Source organism: Echinops telfairi, unplaced genomic scaffold (genome assembly GCF_000313985.2).
Source record: "Echinops telfairi isolate 266 unplaced genomic scaffold, ASM31398v2 ScPeMD7_2291;HRSCAF=2852, whole genome shotgun sequence".
Lineage (NCBI taxonomy): Eukaryota > Metazoa > Chordata > Mammalia > Afrosoricida > Tenrecidae > Echinops > Echinops telfairi.
The window spans coordinates 5,963,954-5,989,736 of record NW_022106189.1 but is presented as its reverse complement, the minus strand read 5'-3'; the positions used below and the strand labels follow the sequence as shown (position 1 = coordinate 5,989,736).

The following is a 25,783-nucleotide window of genomic DNA, read 5'->3' as shown; positions in this document are numbered from 1 at the left end:
CTTTAAGACCCCAGATGCTATATCTTTTGATAGCTAGATGCCATCAGCATCCTTCCTTCTAAAGAGCATTCTGTTCATACTTCCTCCAAGACAGGTCTGTCTACTCTCTTGGAAATCCATCTTCTAGTCAATAATTCAAATATATCAGTTCTTCAATCCTTATTCATTGTCCAGCAGGCAAATTATTAGCTTTGGTCAAATTTGAAATGGTAAGTTTATGGGTGCTTATCATTCTTGCAAGGAGCCCTGGTGATGCAGTGGTGGTTAAGTGCTCGGCTGTTAACCAATAGGGCAATCATTGAACCCACCGGTCACTTTGAAGGAGAAAGAGGTGACAGTCTGAATTCTTATAAAGGTTTCAATCTTGGAAACCCTGTGGATCAATTATACTTTGCCCTATAGGTTCCCTCTGAGTCAAAGTAGATTTAATAATAATGACATAGTTTATCATTCTTGCACCTCATGGTATGTTTGAAACATTGCATTAAAATTTTAACAGTACTAGTAATGTTTTCAAAGTGTTTTCATTATACACACAGGATGTCATATAACAACTCCTACATAAAAGAGACAAATTTGCCCTTTCAATTATCGACAGGGATGGGATGGCTTTACATTATTTTGGTTTTAGTGAAGGGCATGGTTCTAGAACGATGAAGTAGTCATTGCCCACCTGTGGCTATTGAAACTACACCAAAACAAATGAACCTTTAAATTCTCCAGAGCAATACCCCCATTTTGAGCACTCAGTAACCACCCTGGGCTGCCATGTTGGTGGCACAGATCATGGAACATGCCCTTCGTGGCAGAGTTCTTTGCAGCGACATCTCTGGCCTAGATTATTACAATGATGTGACAAAATAAAAGTAACTTCCCTGCAAGTAGATTCCATCCTTCTTCCCTTCCCAGGTGAATGAACCAAAGCAATCTGTGGTTGAAGATTCGTCAACGATGGATGTAAATAAGTGGTCATTGCCTATTTTTTTAATCTTTCTAGAAAATAATGATTTAAATCAATGACTATTGAACACACATAACCAGAAATGCACATTATAGAACTTCCATATAGTGGGGGATATTTAATGGCTGCTATACAAACATTGACCACTGGAAAATATTAGTTAGTCATGTCCAATGCTAATTAATAGACAAGAACAATGGGTGTGAAGTAATAAGTCAAGAAAAATGTCTCCCCAGACCACCAGGCCAATTTCAAACGTTTTGAATTACAAATCAAAGCAGAATTGTTGCAGCAGATAATATAACAGTAAAAAGTATGTCAAGAAACTCAAAAGAAAATAGATCGACTGCCATCAAGTTGATATTGACATTGCAACCCTAAAGAACAGGGTAGAACTGCCCCTGTGGGTTTTTAGGTGTTTGAGACTGTACGTCTTTATGGGAGTAGAAAGCCTCATCTTTCTTCTGGGTGTGGCTGGTGGTTTTGAACTGGTGACCTTCTAATTAGCAGCTCAAAGCATAGGGGGAAAAAGTCTTCCCATGCTGCACTCATGACCCAGGCTAATGGCACAGTGATGCTCTTCCACACATGCCTTTTGTTCAGGCAAATGCATCAAACAACAAAACAGAATATTGTCCCTTCATTTTCACCAGAAGACCAAATTACAAATTTAATTCACAAATTTTTTCACTCAGCAATTTAGCATAGGTATCCTTGTGCATTATAGATACAGATAAAGCACTTCACCTTTCCTTAGCGCATTGGCCTTTTCTTGTCAGCCTATAGAATTCTTTATGTATTATACACATCAACTGCCCTACCTCTCATTTGTGTTAGCATTAGTCTTGTGCATCTATTACTTTTCATTTGACTTGGCTAATGTCTTTTGCTATACAAGATTTAATTTTTTTTAACAAGCAGGTCTATCTTTTCTGTTATAGGTTTTAAATATCCTGTCATAATTTAAAAAGTCTTCTCTACCCTTACATATGCCGCTTTCTAGACTTCCTTTTAAGATATTTTTATAAGTGTCTTTAATCCCTCTGTAAGGTATTGCCTGCAGCCTGATGGGAGCCAAGATCCAACTCTATTTTCTTCCAGGTAAAGAGTAGGTCTGCCCAGCACTCTTCATGGAATGATCTATCTTTCCTTACACGCAAGTGAATCTTGTCTTCCTGGTAGTAAATTCTCATCCACACGGAGATGTAATTCTTAAACATCTATGTTGTTCCATTGACCTGTCTTTCCCTATGCCAATGCCTTATCAGCTCAACTATGATGATTTTAAAGCAAGTTCTCATATCTGAGGGCAAATCTTCGCTCTTCACTAGTATGCTTTTCTTTGCAACTTCTGAATATTTATTTTTAAGATGAACTTTATGGGTATTTTATGTTAAATCAAACAAAGCAGAACAATAATAGGAAAGTCAGAATTTCAGTAAAATTATTAGTGTTAATTTTTTTAAATCATTGTATTGGGGGATCATACAATTCTTATCACAATCCATACATGCATCCATTGTGTCAAGCACATTTGTACATTTGTTGCCATCATCATTCTCAAAACATTTGCTTTCTACTTCAGCCCTTGATATCCGCTCCTCATTTTTATCCCTTCCTCCCCGCTTCCCCCCGCCCCCAAGAACCCTTGATAATTTATAAATTATTATTTTGTCATTTCTTACACTGTTCGACGTCTCCCTTCATCCACTTTTCTGTTGTCCATCTTCCAGGGAGGAGGTTATATGTAGATCCTTGTAATCAGTTCCCCCTTTCTACTCTACCTTCCCTCCACCCTCCAGGTGTCACCACTCTCACCACTAGCCCTGAAGGGATCATCTGTCCAGGATTCCCTGTGTTTCCAGTTCCTATCTGTACCAATGTACATCCTCTGGTCCAGCCAAATTTGGAAAGTAGAATTGGGATCATGATAGTGGTGGGGAGGAAGCATTTAGGAACTAGAGGAAAGTTGTATGTTTCATCATTGCTACACTGCACCCTGACTGGCTTGTCTCCTCCCAGTGACCCTTCTGTAAGGGGGTGTCCAGTTGCCTACAGATGGGCTTTGTGTCTCCACTCTGCACTCACCCTCATTTACAATGATATAATTTTTTGTTATTTGATACCTGATACCTGATCCTTTCGACAGCTCATGGTCACACAGGCTTGTGTGCTTCTTCCATGTGGGCATTGTTGCTTCTGAGCTTGATGGCTGCTTGATTACCTTCAAGCCTTTAAGACCCCAGACGCTATATCTTTTGATATGCGGGCACCAGGAGCTTTCTTTGCCACTTTTGCTTATGCACACATTTGTCTTCAGCTATCGTGTCAGGAAGGCGTGCATCATGGAATGCCACTTTGATAGAACAAAATGTTCTTGCATTGAGTAAATACTTTAGTGGAGGTCCAATGTCCATCTGCTGCCTTAATACTAAACCTATAAATATACGCACATAGATCTATTTCCCCACTATCCTATATAAATATATTTACATATGTACATGCCTGTATTTAGATATAAATGTTAATTTAAGGAAAATTCACATCTAATGAAATTAAGACTTGCTGTTCAAAAGCACCCCATCTCAGATCTTGACTTAAGTTTTTTTAAAAATATAGATTATATACCTTATTTGTTGACTCTATTCGTGTTTATTTTTATAGTCACAATTAATGAACAAACATTTATTTTGTCCCTACTATGTGGATTAGAAGAATAATAATGAAGCATCAGGATTTGAGGAAGTTTTATTGACAACCTTGTTTGCTGAAAGTGAGGAGAATATTTGTCACACTTGCTGATGAAGATCAAGGATTGCAGCCTGCACTGTGGATTTCAGCAGTGTAAAGAAGACCAAAATCCTCTCAACTAAAACCAATAGGTAACATCATGGTAAGTGGAGAGAAGGTTGAAGTTGTCAAAGATTTTGTCCTGTTGGATCCACAATCAATGCTCACAGAAGACGTGTTGCATTAAGTAAAACTGCCACACAAGATCACTTTAGACTCTAAAGCAAGGATGTTCAGTTTGAGGATGAAAGTGCACCTGACCCAAGCCATGGTATTGTCCATTGCCTCATATGCGTGTGGAAGTTGGACGCTGAGTAAGGAAAACCAAAGAAGAATCGATGGATTTGAATTGTGGACTGGGAGAGAATATTGAAAGTACCATGGACTGCTAATAGAACAAACTGATCTATGTTGGAAGAAGTACCGCCAGAGGGCTCCTTAGAGGCAAAGATGGCAAAACTTCATCTTACAGACTGTGGGCATGTTGTCAGGAGATCCCAGTGCCTAGAGAATGGCATCATGTTTGGTAAAGTGGAGGGGCAGCAAAACAGGAGGCCTTCAAGGAGATGGATTGAGACAGGGGCTGTAAGGTGGGCTCAAGCACAGGAAGAGTTGTGAGGGTGGCACGGGACCGGCCGTGCTTTGTTCTTTTGTGCAAAGGTTTGCCCTGTGTCAGAGCCGATTCAGTGGCACCGAACAACAACAACACGTGCCAGGCAGAGCAGTTTGCAGAGTGGTTCTGCCTTGGGGGGGGGGGGCTAGCTTCAAGGTCAACCATTGGGAACTACTCTCTGCTGCATGGGGAAAAGATGAGGCTCTCTATTCCTGTGAAGATTTACAGTCTTAACCCCTCCCCCCCCCCCCCCCACCCCCCCACCCCCCCCCCCCCCCCCCCCCCACACACACACACCCGCTCCGAGGCAGTTCTACCCTGCCCTATAGGGTGGCTGTGCACCCGCATTAACTCAATTGCATTGAATTTGGTTTTAAGGTGCCAGTCACCAATCTAGGAAACAAGGATGCTGGCTTACACAAAAATACAATTGCTACCCTCTTATAACTTACAATTATAAAGTTTCCTCATTCTCATTTTTAGGAGAGTGTATTTAATGTCCAGGGAAAGACCCTTTCCACTTCCATAGTGTTACAGTCTCAGAAACCCACAGAGGTAGTTCACCCCTGTCCTAAACGGTGGCTATGAGTCAGAATTGAGTTGATGGAAGTGAGTCAGCTAATGTAATGAAAGCTTTTATTTTTTAAGATTTCTCTTGAATCTCACACTTTATCAAATTCTAAATTCTAGTGTTCTTTTACTTAGTCTCTAGGTTTTCTGAAAATGTTATATTATCAGCAGAAAAAAAAATAGCTTTTCCTCTTCTTTTCAGTATTTATTCTGATTATTTCCTTTTCCTGTCCTATTTCTTGCATTTGCAAAAGCCTTCCAAACATCGGTAGGGACTCCCAGGGACAGGTGGTGTCACTAGCTAGCCCTAACCGGCGAGATTGCTTGGTTATTGTTGGTCGCACTGGAGACTTACGGAAACCCATGTGTTTCCGAGGAGAATCGTGCTCTGGGGCGCTTCAAGGCTGCACCCTCTGAGAGTTGCTGGCCAGGCTTTCTTCTGATGTGCTGTTGGGCGTGTTTGAAATGCCAACCCACCACTTTCACAATTCCAAATTTTTGCTATTGGTTTTGGTAATCTTCCTCATATTTGCAAAGATTCCCCTTCCTCAATTTTATTTAACTCTGTGCAGGAGTGTTTTCTCCACATCTTTTGATGTCTTTATATGCTTGTATTTTTAAAATTTAATTCCAGTGTTGATACCCAATCACCTTAGGCTCCTGAAGTAATCCTTAGTTGGTCAAAGTTTATTCTTTTCTACCTTGTTATATTTTACTAGTATTTGTATAACTTTTCATGTATTAGAGAAGTGAGACTGATCTCACATTTGCATAATATTTAATATTAGATTTTAACATTAAATTTATGGTAGATGCATGTCTTAACTTACTACACACCCGCAGTACAGAATTTTGTTAATTCAAAGAATGTGTCCTGCAACAGGAAAGTGGGTGAAGGGAGACATCAGACAGGGCAAGGTATGGCAAAATAATAATTTATAAATTACCAAGGGTTCATGAGGGTATGGGGAGTGGGGAGGGAGGGGAAAAATGAGGAGCTGATGCCAGGGGCTTAGGTGGAGAGCAAATGTTTTGAGAATGATGAGGGCAATGAGTGTACAAATGTACTTTACACAATTGATATATGTATGGATTGTGATAAGAGTTGTATGAGCCCCTAATAAAATGATTTTAAAAATAATAAAATAAATAAACAGAAAAAAAAATGGGTCCTGGACCAAAAGTATGGGCATCATCCAGGAACTTGTTAGAAATACAAAACCTCAGGCCGCACTCCGGGCCTCTAGAATCAAAATATGCATTCTTAACAAGATTCCCTGGTGAGTGTCTGCAAAGTAAAACTAGAGAAGCTCTGGAGAGTTTAAAGTTTCAACAATAGTGGGATCATCTTTTCTTTAACGTGGTATCTAGAACTAGACATGAAGCCATACAACTATGGCAACTTTACACATTGAATCAAGCCCATCTGTAGTAATTGGTCTAGTCAAGGTTTCTATTTCTTGGGTGGATTCTGGCCATTTACATTTTGCTAAGGAATCATCAGCCCCCTGAGTTTTATAACTCTGTTGCCATAGAGTCGTATTCTTCTATTACTATTTGTATCTCTTTCATTAGGTAATGATGGCTAGCTCTTTTCTTCGTATATTTTTGTTTTGCCTTGTATTTTTCTTAACGGAACCCACAATAGCTTTATCTATTTTCTTGATCATTTCAAAGAACCAGCTTTTGGATTCAATTAGTAATATCCCTTTTAAAGCTAAATGGGAAAAAAAAAAAACTACAGTGTGAATCATTACCATGGAAAAGTTCAGCTTTGATCTCTTTAGCATCAAAATTATGTACTCATGCAAATTTGAACTTCCGGGGACCAAAGCATATTTGAATGTCGGATGAGTATCAGTCTTGGATTCGTGAACCACAAACAACACAGGGAAATACTTCCACCAAAATTGCCTTTCTGTGTACCTTGTGCACATGTTAAGTGCCATCTATTCCCTCCCTGCTATACAAGCCTTAAGTCGAAAGTATTGCCATAAAATCATAGAAACCTTTATTAAACAAAAATATCAAAGCATGAAGCTTTGGTTTTCTGACATATCCCCCATCTAGGTCTTATACTCTTCTGAAGGCAGTTTCCATCTCTCGAATCCTTCCCCAAGGACTGTTTGGCTCTTTGATTTCTACCACATCAAACCAGTAGTTTGGGCATCCTTGAGGTACTCAAATTGTAGCCCCTTTAAGTGTTCTTTGAGATTGTGGAACAAAAAGAAGTCTGAATCAAGCAAGACCAGGCCTCTACGGTAGATGGGGTAGGGTTTCCTAGTAAAATTCTCTTGCTACCCTCAAAGAACGAGCAAGTGCATTAATGTGATTTTTTTTTTAAAGACCTTTAGCACAAGTCTCGACCTTTTTTTCATCAGTGTCATTTTCAATTTTCCTAAAACTTCTTCAAATTAGCCCTTTTCATGTCCGGGGGGTGGGGGGTGGGTGGATCTATCAGGATTACCCTTCTGAAACCCCCCCAAATCGTGGCTATAACCTTCTGAGCTGACTTCTCTGTCTTGAATTTAATTGGCCCAATAGATCCCTTAGGAAAGCACTGTTTTGATTAAACCATTATTTTAAAGGCACCCTAAGATAGATGTATTACGAAGAGATCTTGTCTGTGCCCACCCACTGATAACAGAGACATGTGTAAACATCTTTTTTTTTTTCTTTAAAAATATAGAATGCTTCCCGAACTTGCAGGTCATCCTTGCACAGGGGCCAGGCTAATCTTCTCTGTATCGCTCCAATTTTAGTCTATGTGTCGCTGAAGCAAGCACCATGTCTAAACTTCTTGTTTTGAATAAACCCATGCATGTGTGAACTTTCAATGAAATTAAATTACTTGGTATGGATCTCCTATCTAAAGTCTTTGAAAGTCCTGCCAAATGAATGGTGAGGAGCATGCAAATAGGTGTAGAGGACTCTTAACTCAGGGATTGCTCAGTTAGGTCACTCCACTGGGCATAAAAGTAAGCCATCTCACAAGCAGGAACAGAAGAGAAAGAGCTACTAGGGCATGCATCAGACTCCTGCCTAAGTGGTCAAGGCATCAGAGGACATAGGCCCAAGACCATGTGACAGAGCCGAGAAGTAGCAGGGACTATAAGGCAGAACATTGGGCTTCCTTGTCCACAGAACGAGTGAAAGCTGAGTGCCTTTGGCCAGGAGGCTGGCTTGCAGAATGAGGTAAATACTAAAGGTGCTTTCTAACACTTGTTCAAGCAGGGCAAAGGCCAATGGGTAGCATGACGGAAAGGCTAAGGACCAGAGAGAGATGACTGCTCACATGACTAAGAAGGTCTGCTCCAGACAAAATGACTGTATCCTTAATGTTTCTTGATCTTAACTTGTGGTAACCTGTTAGCTTCCCTAATAAACCCCCATAATCCGGAGCATGGTTTGGGAGTTGTATGTGGCCATTGAAATGACAGAGAAGTTAGGTGCCTTGGGAGGAACCGTTGGTGTCAGCATACTATTAAGAAGGGTGGAGAGCGGAGGCATGCCTGACCTCTCCCTCAGGGGAACCTTCCTTGGGAAGATGTGGAGTTGTATTATCCTTCTCCAAACGGAAGCCAGAGGAGATCAGATGTGGCCCCCTTGTCATTTCCTGAACAGGACCCTAGAAGCCACACTTTTGATTAACTTCCTACAACACTAAGTAATGCTCTGTGCCTTTATGTGGGACTTTACAGTTTATATACTTTCGGTACCCATTATTTGAGGTTTATGTTCAAAATGATCTAATACATAATTATTTACTAAGAGGTATATAATTTCCAGTATGATTTTTATAAAGCTGAAATCAGTTGTCATGTGTCCAAGATGGGTCACAGGAGAAAGTGTCTCAGTAGAACTAAGAAAGCAGGCATTCCCTCATTAAAGGAAGAGATGTGAATTGGAATTCTAGCCACGTAGCCATGTAGAAAATGGAAAACAATGTGAAATGGATTTGCTCTTTTCCCTTTTTAACTAAAGGGCCAAGGTTTTGTTTGCCTTTTAAAAAATGTATAAAAGTCTATTATTTATTCACTTTCATGTCTTACTTTTGCAAATATTCTCATCAGATAAGGGCTTCAAAGGCCAGCTTTTGTGCTCAAATTGACCCAAATTTAGGATAATAGCTGCAAAAATATAATATGTAGTTTATTGAATTTGGGATTTTCAGTTGATGTTGATCATTATAGTTATTACAAAGATACTGATGAAACCCTTCAAAAATTAATTTGTGTGTTACAGCCCAGAGATTTCTGATCTATTGCAATCTATTTTAGAAGCATTTGCAAAAACAAATACTTGAGTGGTCTTTCTTTTGTAGTGTATTTAGGTCGCCTGTAAGTATCTAGAGTAGAAGCCATTTTACCTTCATTTCCTGGCAAGACATTCGTAACCTCTAACAAGTAGTACTGAATGTTTGAAGGAGAAAACAATTCTCAAATCTTCCTACAACCCCAGAGGAGAAATTGATTAATTCTCCTGCGTGATAAGATATATATATATTTCTTAAAATTAAAGTGCTCCCCTTGACTGCCAGGATGGAAAGTGGATAAAAATGAGATAAAATGGTAGAATAATAAAATTATTCCATTTTACTTAAAAATATTGGAAATGGAACACTAAAGGACAGACCTTTTGCTGTTAAAGTTTTATACTAGCCAGTATACAATATTGTAGAAGAAAGGTCATTAATAAGCAAATGGAAATAAAATAAAATCATTTGTTTCTTGATATCTTGCATTCATTCTCCATTTTGTCTTCTGGGAACAAAATCTAAATTTAAAACCCAAATATCTTTACTCTGACCTGGTGTCCTATAAAGATCTTTAAATACATAAAGTACATTGTATGATTGTTCTATTCTTTGAAATATCACACCTGATATCTACAAAATTCTCCCTGGAAATGTTTCATCTCCAGTGATGTCAGTCAGCCCCTCATTTCCCTAACCATGGCGGAGTGCTAGGTCAGGCATGGGCCTCACTCTCTGTCTGCTATGGGGAGTCAAACCAGGAAATTGAACTTTACAATAAAATAGATATGCCCCTGATTCTTTGGGGAATTTTTTTTTTTTAGGACTGTGACTTAGGGTTGGTTCCTTGCAGGGCACTGGCCCAAAGCAGAATCTGGAAGAGCAAGTAAAGGATGACTTAGCCAAGAGAAGGGCAAGCAAAGGGCACAAGGCAGTAGGACCAACACGGAGAAACAGAATACAGCACAGACATTGCAGGTTAACAAGCAAGCTCTGTGTTCTTGGAGCAAAGGGTTTACTGATGGGAAGCAGCCAGGAAGACCTTGAAGAGATTCCATGTGAAGGGATTTTGACATTGTCATATTTAAGCAAGTGAGACATACTGATACACTGATTCCTAACATGACCATGTTCAGATGAGGAAAGATAGGAACAGAGATAAATAACATCGCAAGTCATAAATTCAAGAACTAGCAGAGCCAGGATTAGAACCCAGAATCTGGGCCTATAACCTTAACCACTAGTTTACTTGACAGCTATGTCGACATTTATTTGAGGTTAATATATAAATGCTGTGGAATTCAAGTGCCTTTTTTTTCAAGCAGAAAATGGCATTTTTAGCATTGTGAATATGAAGAATAACTTTTGACATAAAGATCAATATGTTCCTACTGTTTAGAAAAATGAAGGTACTAAAAGCCCATTTTGACCTCCAGCTGTACACATCAAACGAGGACAAATGACCGCTATACACTCAGATCGAGTCCAACATAGATCTTACAGAGGTATGTTCAGAGAGACCAAAGTAAATTTGTCATTATCTATAATAAATGAAGCCAAATTTTCTGAGGCTATTTTCTACAACCACTGTTTAAAGCATGGCTTTCAAGATTGTCCCAGGATTTTTCTCTAGGTGAAACATGGTACACTGATGAACTGATGTCAAACCAAAAACCAACTTCACTGTCAATTCTGACTCACGAGGACCCTATAGGACAGGACAAAACTGACCCGAGTTTCTGAGACTGTCACTGCTTATGGGAGTGGAAAGCCTCATCTTTCTCCTTAGGAGTTTCGAACTATTGACGCAACTGAGGTTCCTCAATCTGATGTCAACTAATCAGATGTCCTTCTTTTTAAAGTTATTCCCCTTAAAATTTAGGACTGTTTCCTAAAAATAACCAAAAAGCCAATTGTGCTTGTCCTATCACTTGTAGAATAATGTCTTCAGAGACTGAATGGAATATTGAAATCGAACAGTAGCCGTCATAGCAGCCTACCACGTACAGCATTTCCAGAAGGCCCTGTGAGACAAAATCCAGGAATCAGCAAACTTCCTGTTTGGCTCTTCCATTACCGGCTATCCGCTAATACAGTGGTGTTTTGATGTTTGAAACATGAAATATGGGCTAGTGGGGAATATTTTGAGGTCTCATTTCTAGGTGAGACAGTAATATGGGGTGCTATTTTCTCCACAGGAAAGTGGCTGCTGCTAACATTTCTGGCAGAAGCACAAGTGTTTAGGATACTAACTGTGCACCAATATCCCCACAAGCGCACAGTTGGCATTTCTATTCCAAAACAACTACCACTCCTCTAACGCTAGTACTACTCTATAATAGTTGAGACAATAAAAAGGCTACAGATGCCCTTTAAAGTACCAGTACCCACCCCCCACCTCCAGCTGAGTACTTTTGTGAAAGGTATACTCTATTGTTTCAGTGAGCTCAGACCTCATTATACTACTACACACCGCAAGTACAACAGACGCTTGCTAGGTGCCGAGTCGGCTCTGACCCATAGCGACCCTATGCACAACAGAATGAAACCCTGCCTGGTCCTGCATCGTCTTCACAATTATTCCTATGCCCCAGTCTATTGATGGGTCACTGCTGGAGGAAGACTTATTTACAACTTGCAGTACCTAAAATGACACAACTTTGCTTGCGGGAACTAAGGGTCTGAAGCACTTGATCAGATCAAGGATTGCAGCCTTCAGTATGAAAGACCAAAATCCTAACCGAACCAATAGGTATTATCACAAATGGAGAAAATATTGAAGCTGTCAAGGATTTCGTCTTACTTGGATCCACAATCAATGCTCATGACAGCATCAGTCAACACTCAGCTAAAATAAATCAATTCCCATTTTTAGGGGGATGGGGAGTATACACTAGGAAGGGTTTAGTCCAACAATCCTATTTTTATAAAGGAGAAAACAAATGTCCCAGATGTCAAATGACAGACCCCTGGCCATTTCATTAGAAAATGGATTATCTTACTTTACTGGGTAGTATGGGGGTGACAGGTTTATTGTACCAACCTGGCCAATAGGAACATGTGGGATTAATCAGGTCAGTTTGGGGTGGGGGTAGGGCTGCAGAGATAAATGGCTCTGCAAAGCCTGCCTCTCTGGTGATGTGTGTGCTGCTGCTTTTAACTAGTTCTCTGCCTCAACCAGTGAGCTACACTCCCTGTGAGCCAAGCATCATGTTGCTTGAACTTGATGGATCCTGTCACCTTGCATTGCTTGCTTTCAATATACCATCTGGGGCTGCTTCACTGAGCTACTGCCTGTTAGTAACCCATCCTGCTGCCTGCTGCCTACAGGCCGACTGCTTGCCTTGCCTGAGGGAGGACTCCACTGCTTCCTTGACATTGGACCTTGCAGCCTTTGTGAGTTGAGGGACTTCCAGTACATTACCTGTTCCACTTAAGTGAACTGAACCCTCTGTACTGCTGTGTGGACTAATTAGCTGTTATACTCATTCACGCTGTATAAACCTAACCTCATATATATATATATACATATATATATAGTTATAATCATTAAGTGTGCTGGTTTTAAGATAGCAAATTCAATTGGAAGACGTCTCAAAATCTAATTACAGAAACAAAATCATCAGGATCTTAGTTTATCTGACTCACTAATCTCTTTTAATAGGGTAGATTCAGAGCTCTGGGGACAGAAGTACCCTAAGTCAGAATGAAGGAAATGAAACTTACTCCCAATTTTAAAAAATTATTCCCAGTTAATAATCCAAGCCCATGCCCACTGCCTTTGAGTCAATTCCAACTCACAGCAACCTTATATAGGGGTTGATGCTCTTTACAGAGCAGCTAACCTAACCTTTCTCCTAAGGAGCAGCTGGTCTCTTTTATGAACTTTATGGTGAACCGTCCAACACTTACCAAATTCACCAGGCTCCAATGCCCCACCCACCACTCGGTTGCAGCCACTGTCAATCTCCTTGTGGATTAAAATGCTCTGGCTTGTCACAAAGACAAGAAGTCAGCTAGATGAGCTTCAAATTCCTCACTGAAAATTCTTGCCCACAGATTATATTTAACTAATCACCATCCCAATCACACAGGAGGAAGGAAAACCAGTCAGAAGTTTTCAAGGGCAAAGGAACAGATGACCGAGTATGGGAAAAAGGAAACTTGGGGCAGCTCCTGCCAATGTCAGAAGACCTCCCAGAAGTACCTGAGACTAACCACCCATTTCACCTCATTCTAAACACGACCATATGTAGGATTTGTGACCCCGATACAACAAAAGGAACCAAATAGCTAGGCAAAAAAAACGAGAAAGTCGACTATAGATTTAGCACAAATGCCTTGTACACCAAGTGTGTAATTTTTAATTAACTATCAAAGGCAAGATACCTTTCAAGTCCATGGCTGCACTTAACAATGTTCAAAAATGGTTTTATTAGGTGAATGCTTTAAAGTATTCAACATTATATTCTATTTACTTCTCAATGTTTGCAAATACATTATTAGCAATTCTTAAGCATTTTAATTAACCAACTTGAAGGACAGACAGCTTGCTCTCAAATAACTCTTCTACAGTGACATGAAGACTTCAAGATGCTTATGACATGAATCCAAGTCTCTAACCAACCACCACCAAATCTTCACTCATGAACTCATATGAAGGAACTTCCAGGTTGAGTGGTGCAGGCCCTCTCCTGATTCTGCCCGATGCATCGTAGTGTGACCCATGGCAAGGGCAGTAATAACCACCAAAATCTCCTGCGTTTGCGATGGGGACACAACCAAGATGAGTGCAAACACCTATCAGGATAACCCACTCTGGCTTCTTTACTCGTTCTAAATCATGCTGCGGATCCCTCAACTGGGACATTTCGACTGCAGCTTCCTGTTCAATTTCCTTCTTGGTTCTATGACGCACAAACAAAGGTTTGCCTCTCCATTTGAAGGCCATGTTCTTGCCTTCTGGAATATCAGATAACTTGATTTCAATTTTCGACATGGCCAACACATCAGCTGAAGCACTCATGCTGGAAACAAACTGGGAGACAACATTCTTGGCCGCATATGTGGCAGCCACGGTGGTAGCTGCAGTGATCAAATAGGAGAACCCTTTTCTGGCCTCGCTGCTCTCTTTTGAGGACTTTGTACTACCTAACACTTCAGCACGACGATAGTCAGAGAAGTCAGGCACTTTGACGTCTGTATGGGAATAGCGTGCAGAAGCAGGAACTGCAAGACACAAAGGTTGAAAGACACAGTTAGATGAGCACCCTGAAAGGAATATATTTACTGGAAAACAGACTTATAGATGAACAAGCAAAAGCCACACTCAAAATGTTAGATAAGGTACTCACTGTTCTCAGAAATTGTCAAATTGGCAGTGCCAGCATATAAAATATTAAAAATGAAATGAAGTCAGCCACTGTCCATCATTGGTAAGAAAGCACAGAATAATATCTGTGAACTGAGATCCTCCTATAACACTGCTGATTCAGAATTCTTCAAAAAGTTTGGTGCAAAAATTTAAACAGCACTGCAAACAGCAATAATTCCATTTCTGAACACTCTCCCTGCCAGGACCTTAGAAGGGACCCTAAAACTCATCTGTTGTGGTGTGCCATCCAGTCAAACCGGACTCATGGTGTCCCTACATGGCAGAGTAGAACTCCCCCAGTGCCGAAGCTGAAATCTGCAAGGGAGCAGATGGGCAGGTCCTTTCTCCTGCAGAGCACATGGGCAGTGGTTAGCAGCCAGCATTTAATCTATTGTGCCACCAGGGCTCCTTTAAAGCACTCCTATCTAGTCCTCACTGCAGGCTGATGTGAGATTGTCGTAAGGCAAATATTTAAACTTAAACCCCTACCTATGTGCTCTCCTACAACACTGCTAAGAATCATTGCAAGAAAACACTGACTATACACTGCAAAAATATTCTGGTATTTAAGTATTCCTTTCAAGAATGATGTTACCAAAACAGGCAGCCATCATTATCAAAGAAGTCTGCAGAATTCTTTAAAATTTAATAAGGGAATGACCAAGATGATTCATCCGCTGTCCTCAATGAAGGGTAATCACGTCTATAAGGGTAGGAGCACTGGCTTTCTATTTCACTGCAGTCCCCCCATGGGGCAGGTCATACAACATGTAACCACTTGTGTAAAACACATGATGAATAAATAAGTAGGCTCAAAAATGTCATGGGAAAATTCTATTATTCTTTATCTCCTTCCACAAGCTTCCCGAGACCCCCTTATATGGTCTATTTTTTTAAAAAATCGTCTTATTGGGGGCTCATACAACTCTTATCACATATACATCCATGTGTCAAGCACATTTGTACATTTGTTGCCATCACCGTCAAAACACTTTTCTACTTGAGCACTTGGTATCAGTTCATTTTTTCCCCTTCCTCCCCCACCTTCCCCCTCCCTCATGAACCCTTGGTAATTTATAAATTATTATTTTTGCACGTCTTACATTGTCCAGTGTCTCCTTTCACCTACTATTTTGTTGTCTGTCCCCAGGGAAGGGGTTAAATGTAGATCATTGTAATCGACTTCCCTTTTCTCCCCCACCTTCCCCTTACCCTCCTTTTAAGCGACCTTTTCTACCCCAAACTCACCTGTTCCCTTTGGACATAAGGCTGAAAATCCCTAGTGTGAGAAGAGGTAGATAATTACTTGCCCAAGGGCACAGAGCTGGTGGACAATGGACGTTGGTTTGAATTTTGTGCCTTGAGGGTGCCCTGGAACTACCACATACTTCCTACTTTAATGCTTTCCTTGCTTCATTATGATAGCTATTAATCTGGTAGACAAGGCTCTGCTGTTGTGAAGGAATATTATTGGAAAATATGCTCTATCATCAACCCCATTGTTTCTGTAAATAGTGTCCAGTCACTTAAAAGTTAATCTGTACAAGTCAACAATTCACATACTATGGTTTGTAGGGAGCCTATACTCATACAACCTCCTTTTCTCAATAGTTTTAAGTTCTATACCATTGGCTAATGACACACTGGACTGCTAAATGTACAGTTAGCAGTTCCAAACAGCCAACCAGCTCCAGAGAAAAAGAGGCCTTCTACTCTTGTGAAGATTTGCAGGCTCAGAAACTACTAACAGAGGCAGTTCTACCCTGCCCAACAGGGTCGCTATAAGTCAGCATTGACTTGTTAGCAGTGCAAGTGATGCCAGGGGTAAGGAGGGGGGGGGTGTAATTGATAATGTTCTCTAACACAAAATAACAAAGATTCTAAGGTGAACCGAGACATATATAAATCATAGACGCATGAATAAATTTAGGACTTGCACTTAATTCTAGACCCTATTTAAGCACAATTAATTTTTATAGCATGGACCTGCTTAATGTCCACCCTCATGAAAAGATCATTGAAGGTCTGGGTGCTACAGCAATGTGTGGTGAAGAAAGTAGATGGTGCCTGCCTAGCATAGTCTGTGATCTTTAAAGGCCAGTTTTCAAACAAGCAGCCAAGTCCACAAGGAAGAAGCACACTAGCCTGTGTGATCCAAGGACTGTAAATATAATCCAAATCTAAAGGAGGGAATAACATCAGAGCTGAAATTGTGAACACCTAGTTTTCAGGTTATGGATAACAGTGGAAGTCCAAAGTCCATTTGAAGGGTGTATTCATGAATATAGCTACTGGTGAGACCCCTCCAATCATAGTTAAGGGATGGGAATAACCATGATCAAGACAAAGAGCATTGTACCATCGATTATGGCAGACAGATAGGTCAAAATGTACTATCATTTGATCTTCCTTTTGACCCATTTTAAAGCTGTTTCAATTTTAAAAAATTAAGGGGAAACACATGTAAATTAAGCCCTGTGACCATGGACCAGGGATGTAAATAGCCTTACTAACATGCAGACTGCATTGGAAATGAGATTATTCCATGTGCACTTAGATTGATTTAGCACCTTCCTGATTCATTTAAATTTATTCGTTTTTAATATTTTGCTTTCTTTCCAAATTGAGGGTTTTGTTTCACTTTGTTATTCCTTTTTGTTTTTTAATGCTTTTTCTGTACATGAAATCAAGGATGGATGAATTTACAGAGACAGTAACAGGATGAATGTTTCCTTTGGGGTATAACAGGAGAAATTGGGGGAGAAATGAGGAAATAATGATGAATATAAGAATGAAGAAAATGTTCCAAAACTGTGATTGTGGTGATGACTGTACACTTCTTGATGTGACTGAACTATTGAATTGTTTAACATGTGAATTACATGCCAATAAAACTGGTGAGGGGAATAAATAAATGGAACTAAGTAAAATCCTTTTCTCCTATGTTTTCAGATGTCTGTCAATTAACTTACCGGCACCACATTTAAGCATGTTTCAGGAAGCAAATTTCTTGGCAAAGTGTTTATTTGTTTTAGGGAGTTGGTAAATTTTCCTTTCTAGAAAAGGGGACACTAATGATCTTTCACTTACAGAAACTGTTAGTTTCAAAAGAATGATATACTTACATAATGCATTGCAAATGCTTTTCAGATGGTTTTCAAAATAAGTAATTGTATACAAGTCATAAGCATTCATAAATGATAGTGAAACTTAGTAAACGGTGTTACACCCTCAGGAAGGGGGAACCGATTGCAATGACTGACACCCAACCACCATCACCACCCGAAGGGGATGAACAACAGACATGTGGGTGAAGGGAGACAGCAGTGGGTGTAAGATATGAAAATATTATTTATAATTTATCAAGGGTTCACATGGGTGGGAGGGTGGGGGGAAGGAGGGAAAAAAAGAGCTGATACCAAGAGCTCAAATAGAAAGTAAATGTTTAGAAAATGAGGACAACATGTGTACAAATATGCTTGATACAATTGATGTATGGATTGAGCTGTAAGAGCTCCCAATAAAATGATCTTAAAAACAATCAAAAAGATTACACCCTCAAAAACCCTATGGGGCAGCTGTACTGCCACACATGGTTGCTATGAGTTGGAATTAACTCATTAGCAAATAACAAGAAATACAACACCAAGTACATTTGAAATATTAAAACTGTATAGTGCAAAAATCTCTCTAAATAGTATAAACAGTATAATCTGACTTTAAATAGCAAAAGTGTTAGATTTAATTTTATCTTACAGCAAAATCAGATACTTACGGAAGCATCCTCTAGAAATAGAGAAAACTAACCAAGTTTCTGTGTTGAGGGCAGTGCTATATGAATGAGCTTCAAAGAATTCACAGAAAACTTGAATTTTTTTATAAAGGAGCTTTTAAAACTCCCTCAAATTCTGGTAGCAGGCCTTTTATGTGAGTTGCCAAAGCCTGCTACCAGAATTTGAGGAGGTTTCAAAAATTCTTTTAACACAAATTCAATTTTTCAAGAACTTTCTGAAACTCCCTCATATAGCACTGCCCTCAACCCCGAACTCAAGGAACTTTGATTCAGTTTTCCAGGCCCCATTTCCATCATTATACACATCTTGCGAGAAATCTATGCAGATTTTAATGTGATTAGTGGAAGGCGTAATTACAGAAGAGTCTAGTATTGTATTATTGCTAGGTTCCATTGAGTCAATTTTCAACTAACAGTAACCCCATATGAGAAGTGGCCCAGGGTTTTAAGGCTATAATCTTCACAGCAGCAGATTGCTAGGTTTTTCTCCAGGGGAGCCGCTGGATGGATTTAAATTCCTAACCTTTTGGTTAGCAGCCAAGTGCTTAGCTGTTGTTACCAAGACTGTTTTAAAGTTGTTTTTAGCCTGTTCTTAAAAGTTTTTTTACAAGTCATCTTACTTCCCAATTTTAACCACCTGACAAATCCCAAAGATGTGTTTTACCTCCATTGATTTTTTTCCCACCTCTACTGTATCTCACCCACAGGTTCCAAAAGTGGGCTTGGTATGTAACAGATATTTGAACCCTGCCTGGGGCAGGACCAAACTAAACTCACTGCCATCAAAATCTACGCACTCATAGGGGCCCTATAGTACAGGGGAGAACTATCCCTGTGAGTTTCCAGGACTGTAGAGAGTCCCATCTTTTTCCCTCAGAGTGGCTGGTGGTTTTGAACTGCTGACTTTGCAGTTAACAGCCCAACTCATAACCACTACACCACCAGGGATCCTCTGCCCCGGGACATTCAACAAATGCTGATGTCCCCTAGCAATCAGGGGTTGGGGGAGATAGGAAAAAAAAGCATCCATTCTCCATGCCCTCAAGTCAAAAAGACTCAGCAGTAAATGCAATAGAGTGGAAAATAGTATGTGCTGTCAAAGACATAGGGGAATTAAAAAATGTATACAGAAAACTGATGGGAAGGTGAATGATGAGAAAAAGGAGCAAGGGTAATTGGTCAGCATAGAGGATGAGGGCCAGCAACTCAACGATAAATGGGACCAAGCTGGAGCAGGATGGATCAAGCAGGTCTGGAGAGGGCTGGAATTGCGCTGGAAGGACACCCTCCCTTTAAAACTAGTTTCCAGTATTTCCAATGATGCCAAACACCATCCCAGTTTTTACAAACAGCAGACAAGGCACAGAACATATGGTGAGGTCCGCCACCTAGGGACAAGCACAAGGGGAGGGCAACCCATGCTCTCCCACTACCAGGTACACACTGTGTGTGCCCTACTGCCAGTAGCCACCTCCCCTCATCTGCTACTGGGAGCATCAACTTATGCCTGTTCTTGGGGATGAACTTGATTATGGTGTGCCTTAAATCACTGTTGACACTTGACTCTGGATCTCACCTTGGGGGGTTGGGTGGAGGGATTGTTTCAGGGGGGCGACAGGCAAGGTCTCTGAAGTGATCAGGGCTGGTGAAGGGGCGACAACTTCCCAAGTGTTAATAGTAAACCTGCTTCTTGAGCATTAAGGGCCCAAAACGCTTCAATAGATTTCCCACGTGTCACAACATCCCCATGAAGGCGGTACAATCACCAAAAGCATTTCACCAGTGTGGGAAAACATGGGCCAACTGCCCAAGGGCACACGACTTGTAAGCAGCACAGTGGCCACCAAACTGCTGGAAGCACTCAGACGCCATAGTTCTTCAACTTAGTACGAAGGTCTGTGGCTGGGAGCTTAACTGGCCTCGCCCGATGGAAAGACTCGCCATCCCACCAGAGCTGGAGGGTCGCAACGATCACCCGTGGCAGCGGCGACCGCGCACGGGTGAGGCCCTGACGGAGTCTGTCCAAGGTCGCTCAGCTCGGCCACACCGAACACTAGACAGCCCGCCTCCGCCCGCCCGCTCCTAGCTGCCGCCCTGGGCCCAGGGCGGGAGGGAGCGAGAAGCCGGCGATCCCACAGTCCCCGGGCGCTCCCCTCAGCCCGGCTCACCATTGAGGCCCACAGAGGCGACCAGAGGCCGGCCCGCGGCCTGCCCACTCAGCGATTCCCGGCACAGGAAAGGCCGCTTCAAATCCAGCTTAGGCGGCTCTGCCGTGGCGGGCACCGAGGCCTGAACCAGGGGCCGCAGCGCGCCCACCACCCCGCGGGACGTGGCCGACAGGACGGGCGCGAAAGGGCCCGAGCGGGCGGCGACCGACAACATGGCGACAGGTCTTCCTACAGCCGAGCCGGTCACAGGGACGACCTTCTGCCGACCGCGCAGGCGCGAGGCGGCGCGCGCGCCGTGACGTCAGCGCACGTCGTGACGCCAGCGCGCGGGCTGAAGCGAAGTTCCGCAGGGCGGGGCGAACCGGGAGAGACGCCGAGTCAGAGGCGGGGCTCTGAGCCCTCGGGGAAGGCGGGCGGAGGAGGGGAGGGCTTTCTCTCCAGTCACTCAGACGTGGGTCCAGAATTAGGCTGAACGGGTGTCTGATGGACGCTCTGTCCGGGGCCGTGGGCTGTTGACCCCCAGAGCCACGTGCAGAGTTCAAGCAAGCAGGAAGGCACAGAAGAGCAAGAGAGAGGTCTTTGAGGGAGCTACAACTAGAGATGACACCGGACAGTTGACCCTTGAACTGTTCGGAAGTGTGCTCTATAGAGCTAGACCCATGTACACGCGGATATTTTTCCCTGTTGCTATGACGATGGGGCAAAAATCATATGCAAATGGACCTAGTCAGATACAGTGCAAAGCAATTCTCTCCTGTCCTATAAGGTGGCCATGAGCCGTCTTGACTCCATGACAGGTGGTTTGGGGGGTGGGGAGGGGGGTTTGTTGCTGTTTGGGTTTTTGCGGGTAAAGCTCTTTGTCCTGGCAGGAGTTCGAGCCCACCAGCTGCTGTGTGGGAGAAAGGTGAAGCCGAAGCGGTCATTTTGGTAAAGATTTGCACCTGCAGAGACCCTACCGAGTAGTTCTACATTGTTCTCTGGTCCACTGAGTGGGAATAGATTCAAATGAGTGAGTTTAAGGTGGTGAGCTCAAGTGTGGCACTCAAGTTACTGCCACGGGGCAGCTCTACTCTGCCCTGTACGGTAGCAATAAGTTAGACTCAATGGCCACAGGTTTGGTTTCGAGTGTATTTTCAGTGTGGTTCAACCTGGGGTGTTAATCTTCAAGCATGGTCCATATGCTGTTGTGATCCACGGGGTTCTCACTGGCTAATTTTCAGTAGATCCGCAACCCTTTCCTCCTAGTCTGTCTTTGTCAGGAAGTTCTGCTGAGACCCGTCCACCATGAGGGACCCAGTTTAACTGCTATGATTATCAGTACTTTACTAATGATGAAACAGGCTCACATGGTTTATTTGCCCAGGACAGGAGAGCTAGCTGTGAAGCAGGGCAGTCCGCCTCCTGATTCTGTGCTCTTGACCTCCCTGCCGGTCCCCTATGTGAGATTGTAGGTGGAGCATGGAGAGAACAGGGTGTTACATCACTTTCTGTACCTGATGAGAAAGTTTCTCCCTTCTTCTCTTGGCCTTCTGAATTCATCAATAAGAAAGGTTCGGTTCGGTTGTGATGGCTAGATTTTATGTCAAATTGATTTGCCCGTGCGTAGATATAAGTGGAGCTCAGCCTCTTAATGAGGACCAAGCCTAATGCCATCGTCTTGGGGATATGGCCTTTTTATAATAGATGCTGTGGAGAACTTCTCTCTCTTGTTCCTCTTTGCCTTCCTGCTTGCCTGGATTCTGCATGTGCCTCTGGGGTCACCAGCCCATGACATTGGGAGCTGTCAGTGCCCGCCATGTTCAATGGCCCTCGGATCTAGACGAGTGCACCCACTGGCCTGTGATCTCCCAACTTCCCACTTCACCTTCTTGCTTCATTGATGCCTCCAGCTGGCACCTGCCCCATAAGCTTGGTTGGACTGGGCTGGGCTGCTTCCTTGATAGAAATGTCTCTCTTGATACAGAGTTCTTTGTGTGTGTGTGTGTGTGTGTGAGAGAGAGAGAGAGAGAGAGAGAGAGAGAGCCTGATTTTTTTTCTCTCTAGAAAACTCAGACTAACACATTACTCTTTAATTTCTCTGGCACTTGCTAATCTTGCCTCTTGGGACTTTGCTCTAACAAGCCTTACCAAACAACTGAAATTGGAAAGGATTTAATAACATTATTATTTGTAGTATTTATTTGTTCATCTAGTGTTCCAGTTAGCATAGTTGCAGGGGCAGTGAATTATTTACTGTATCCCGTCTAACCAGTCTCTCACTCCTACCAAATGACCTTTTCCTCAGTGGGTCTGGTAAGAAAGTAGGATTCCCTGTAAAACCATCTTGCTGTGTATAAAACGAGTCCTCTGAGAAGCAGGTAGAAGGATCTCATTGCCAACAAGCGTCAGGAATGTAGGTTGTCCTCTGGACCAGAGATCCCTGCACAATGAGTCTCCTGGATCCTGAAAACAGATGCAATGTCAGAGGAGCAGTAGCAGAACCAGGAGCCAGAGCATAGAACAGAGTGATGGACTTCCCAATCTACGGAGCAAGTTAAGCTGAGTGTTTTTGTGCAGGAGGCTGACTTGCAGAGTAAGGTGATTCTGGGCACTAATTGTTTAAGGTGGTCTTCCTGACCCACAGAGCTTGAGCTGAATGTCTTCAGGTTGAGGCTTATAGTGGAGTGGTATGCCCCTTTGGGCATATATAACATGTCCTGATAAACAACTCGGTCACTGAAGCTCTCAAGTTTATTCATGGACAAAGGTGACCTGTAGACAACAAATTGTAGAGCACCAACAAGCAGTGGGCTCTCCTGGTTCCTGATCAGTGTGTTTCATTCAGAGATACTTCCCTTCCTCGCAGTCTTGATTCTCTGTGCAATGAGCTGCGTGTATGTAGCCAGGGAGGGGGTGTACTCACAGGGGACTGTGCCATAATTCCCTAATGATGATTCTCAAAAATCGCTGATGATACCCAAGTTTTGTGTGTGCTATGGATAATATACAGTCAGCCAGTCAACCAGCTGTGGCCCTGCTGCAGGGAGCAGGCCTCCCATGTCACCTTGTGCCTGAGGAAACTGGTCACCCTCCATTGACTGAAGAACCGGGCATCTGGCTATGGTTTCCACACCATTACCCCCGGGAAATGCCTGGCTTCCTGTTCCCAGTTCTAATAGTGGTGACACTTCCAGCCTCTCTCCGCAGCCCACGTCTCTCCCTTGAGCAGTGAGACGTGGAGTGACAGCCACTTGAGAACTGCACAGACTGTCCCCAATTTAGGCCATTTAAAACACATTTCTGTTCCATATCCATTTCCGTAATTCTGTACCCCTGCCTCTTTGAGAGATGGTAACCCGAGGGAGGAGCAGAAATTAGCCAGGGAGGGGAATTTCACATGGGGTAATGTTTTAATCGCTTGTTCCTTTAACACATTAGTCACATTCATTAAGTATGATTAATTTACTGGCTTTGTTGAAAACCATATCAGTTTCCTTAGCAGCACCCCCATCTCTTGCCACTTAAGCTGCTGCAATGGCATTCCACCCCCCTTCTTGTTGCGCACTAGTGTATTACGTGCCCCTTGCAAAGGATGTCCAGTAAATTTAACTCCTTTGCATAGCAGGCACAATAAGCACCTGGACTCCTTCCTGAGTCAGACTGACTCAGTTTGACCTTGACTTCTCCACTCACTGCCTGAGTTACTTCCTTTTAAGTAACCCAGAACAGACATAGGAATACCTATCTCAGAGGTTTGTTGTTAAGAACATATAAGGCTTGCGACTTGCTCAAAAAGTCTGCTATATTCCAGGCAGTGTTGTCTGCCTATGGCTAGGGAAACAAGCATGAGCAAAATGGATAGATATGTCTGGTCTGGGGGAGTTTGTGGCCTCATGAGGCCAGATGGGCTTGTTTTCTATGGAGAAAAGAGCTGGAGGAAGGGGCCAGGAGTACCTGGCTGGTGATGGGAGAGTGTTAGTACTAGAAGCCATCTCAGAGTGCCTGGTTCAACCACACTCTCATTTACAGCTGGCAAAGTTTGGACCTCATGAAAAATATGCCCTGTATGGCCATTCACCAAGTGTTCACTGAGCACCTTTGAGATGCCAGGTCCTGGTTAGAGGCTGGGGAGTCAGTCCTGTCCTGAAGGAGTCATGGATTCCTGGGCCCTGATGGCCAGGCTGTGTACCCAGATGTGTGATGCACCATGTGAAGATGCCCATAGACATGAACCAAGAGTGAATGCTGAAGGGAATCAGGGGCCTGAGGAAGACAATCCACATGGGTGAGGTGCAGCAGGAGGCCATGAACTCAGTGTGCACGGAAGGAGAAGAACGTACGTCTGGCCCTGGAGATACAGCAAGTGAAAGAATGGGACCAGCTATCAAGTTTCTCGGTCTGAGGGCTCTTTTGTCATACCATAAGCAAGAGCTTCAAGAGCATTAGTGCCCCACCAGCAAGAGCTCATCCGTCCTTTAGATGGGAACTCTAAGGTGGGAGTTCTAACCTATAAGGTCACTATGAGTGGGCAGTGAGGTTCTAATCAATTCATTGTGCTCTGACCCCTTCCTGAGAATTTGCATTTCCACCCCAGATAGACTGAATCGCATTTTACATTTTAACAAAACCCCCAGGTGCTTGTGATAAGTCCTGTGGATTCTGATCAGTATGTCTAAGCTAGAAAGGCAATTTCATACCAGGGGGTCAGACTCAAAGCCAGGGAAACTTGGTTCAAATAGCCAGAGCAGAGTTTGTAGGAAGAGTGGGGGTTTGGGCCTGGATTTTTTCCTTTGCAGAACAAATTGCCAAAAACTTAAAAATGCAACAGCAAAACACCTTACTGCCATTGAGTAGATGGTCCTATTAGACCAAGTAGAACTGCCCCTGTGGGTTTCTGAGGATGTACATCTTTACTACAGCAGAAAACCTCATCTTTCTCCCACAAAGTGGCTGGTGGATTTGAATTGCTGACCTTGTGGCTTAGCAGTCCAGTGTGCAATACACTATGCATCTGGGTTCCTACCACAAACCCAGCCACTTAAAACAATAGCCATGAGCTATCTCTGTAGGGCAGCAATCATGGCATGGCTCACCTGGATCCATCATTCAGGTCTTATCAGGCTGCCATCAAAGTGTGAATCGGGGCTGTGATCAGACCTGAGGCTTGAGGTCTTCTAAAATGGCCTGGTGTTGCAGGGCCCACTTCCTTGCGGTTGCATGGCTGAGGTACTCCGCTTTGAGATGCCGCCCACAGTTCCTCACCACATGGCCCTCTCTACA

The 25,783-nt window shown here is 42.7% G+C and overlaps 1 protein-coding gene and 1 non-coding gene across 2 annotated transcripts; both read right to left on the bottom strand.

Annotated features, from left to right (window-relative positions):
• Positions 1–7,613: 7,613 nt before the first annotated feature.
• Positions 7,614–7,720, bottom strand: LOC115870795. Its single transcript, XR_004046922.1, has one exon. It is a non-coding gene; the product is annotated as a U6 spliceosomal RNA (small nuclear RNA).
• Positions 7,721–13,511: 5,791 nt separating this feature from the next.
• LOC101644773 (cytochrome b-c1 complex subunit Rieske, mitochondrial) lies at positions 13,512–20,772 on the bottom strand. Its single transcript, XM_004704704.3, has 2 exons — positions 20,525–20,772; positions 13,512–14,418 (listed from the first exon to the last, which is right to left on the bottom strand). The coding sequence occupies exons 1-2, from the start codon at positions 20,736–20,738 to the stop codon at positions 13,808–13,810; spliced, it is 825 nt and encodes a 274-aa protein (XP_004704761.1). The 5' UTR covers positions 20,739–20,772; the 3' UTR covers positions 13,512–13,807.
• Between the last annotated feature and the right edge of the window lie 5,011 nt (positions 20,773–25,783).

Excerpts from the sequence above, each read along its gene's own strand:
- LOC101644773 (XM_004704704.3), bottom strand. The coding sequence starts at position 20,738 with ATGTTGTCGGTCGCCGCCCGCTCGGGCCCTTTCGCGCCCGTCCTGTCG. Across the intron at positions 14,419-20,524 it reads CGCCTCTGTGGGCCTCAATG|TTCCTGCTTCTGCACGCTAT; the intron begins GTGAGCCGGGCT and ends TGTGTCTTGCAG.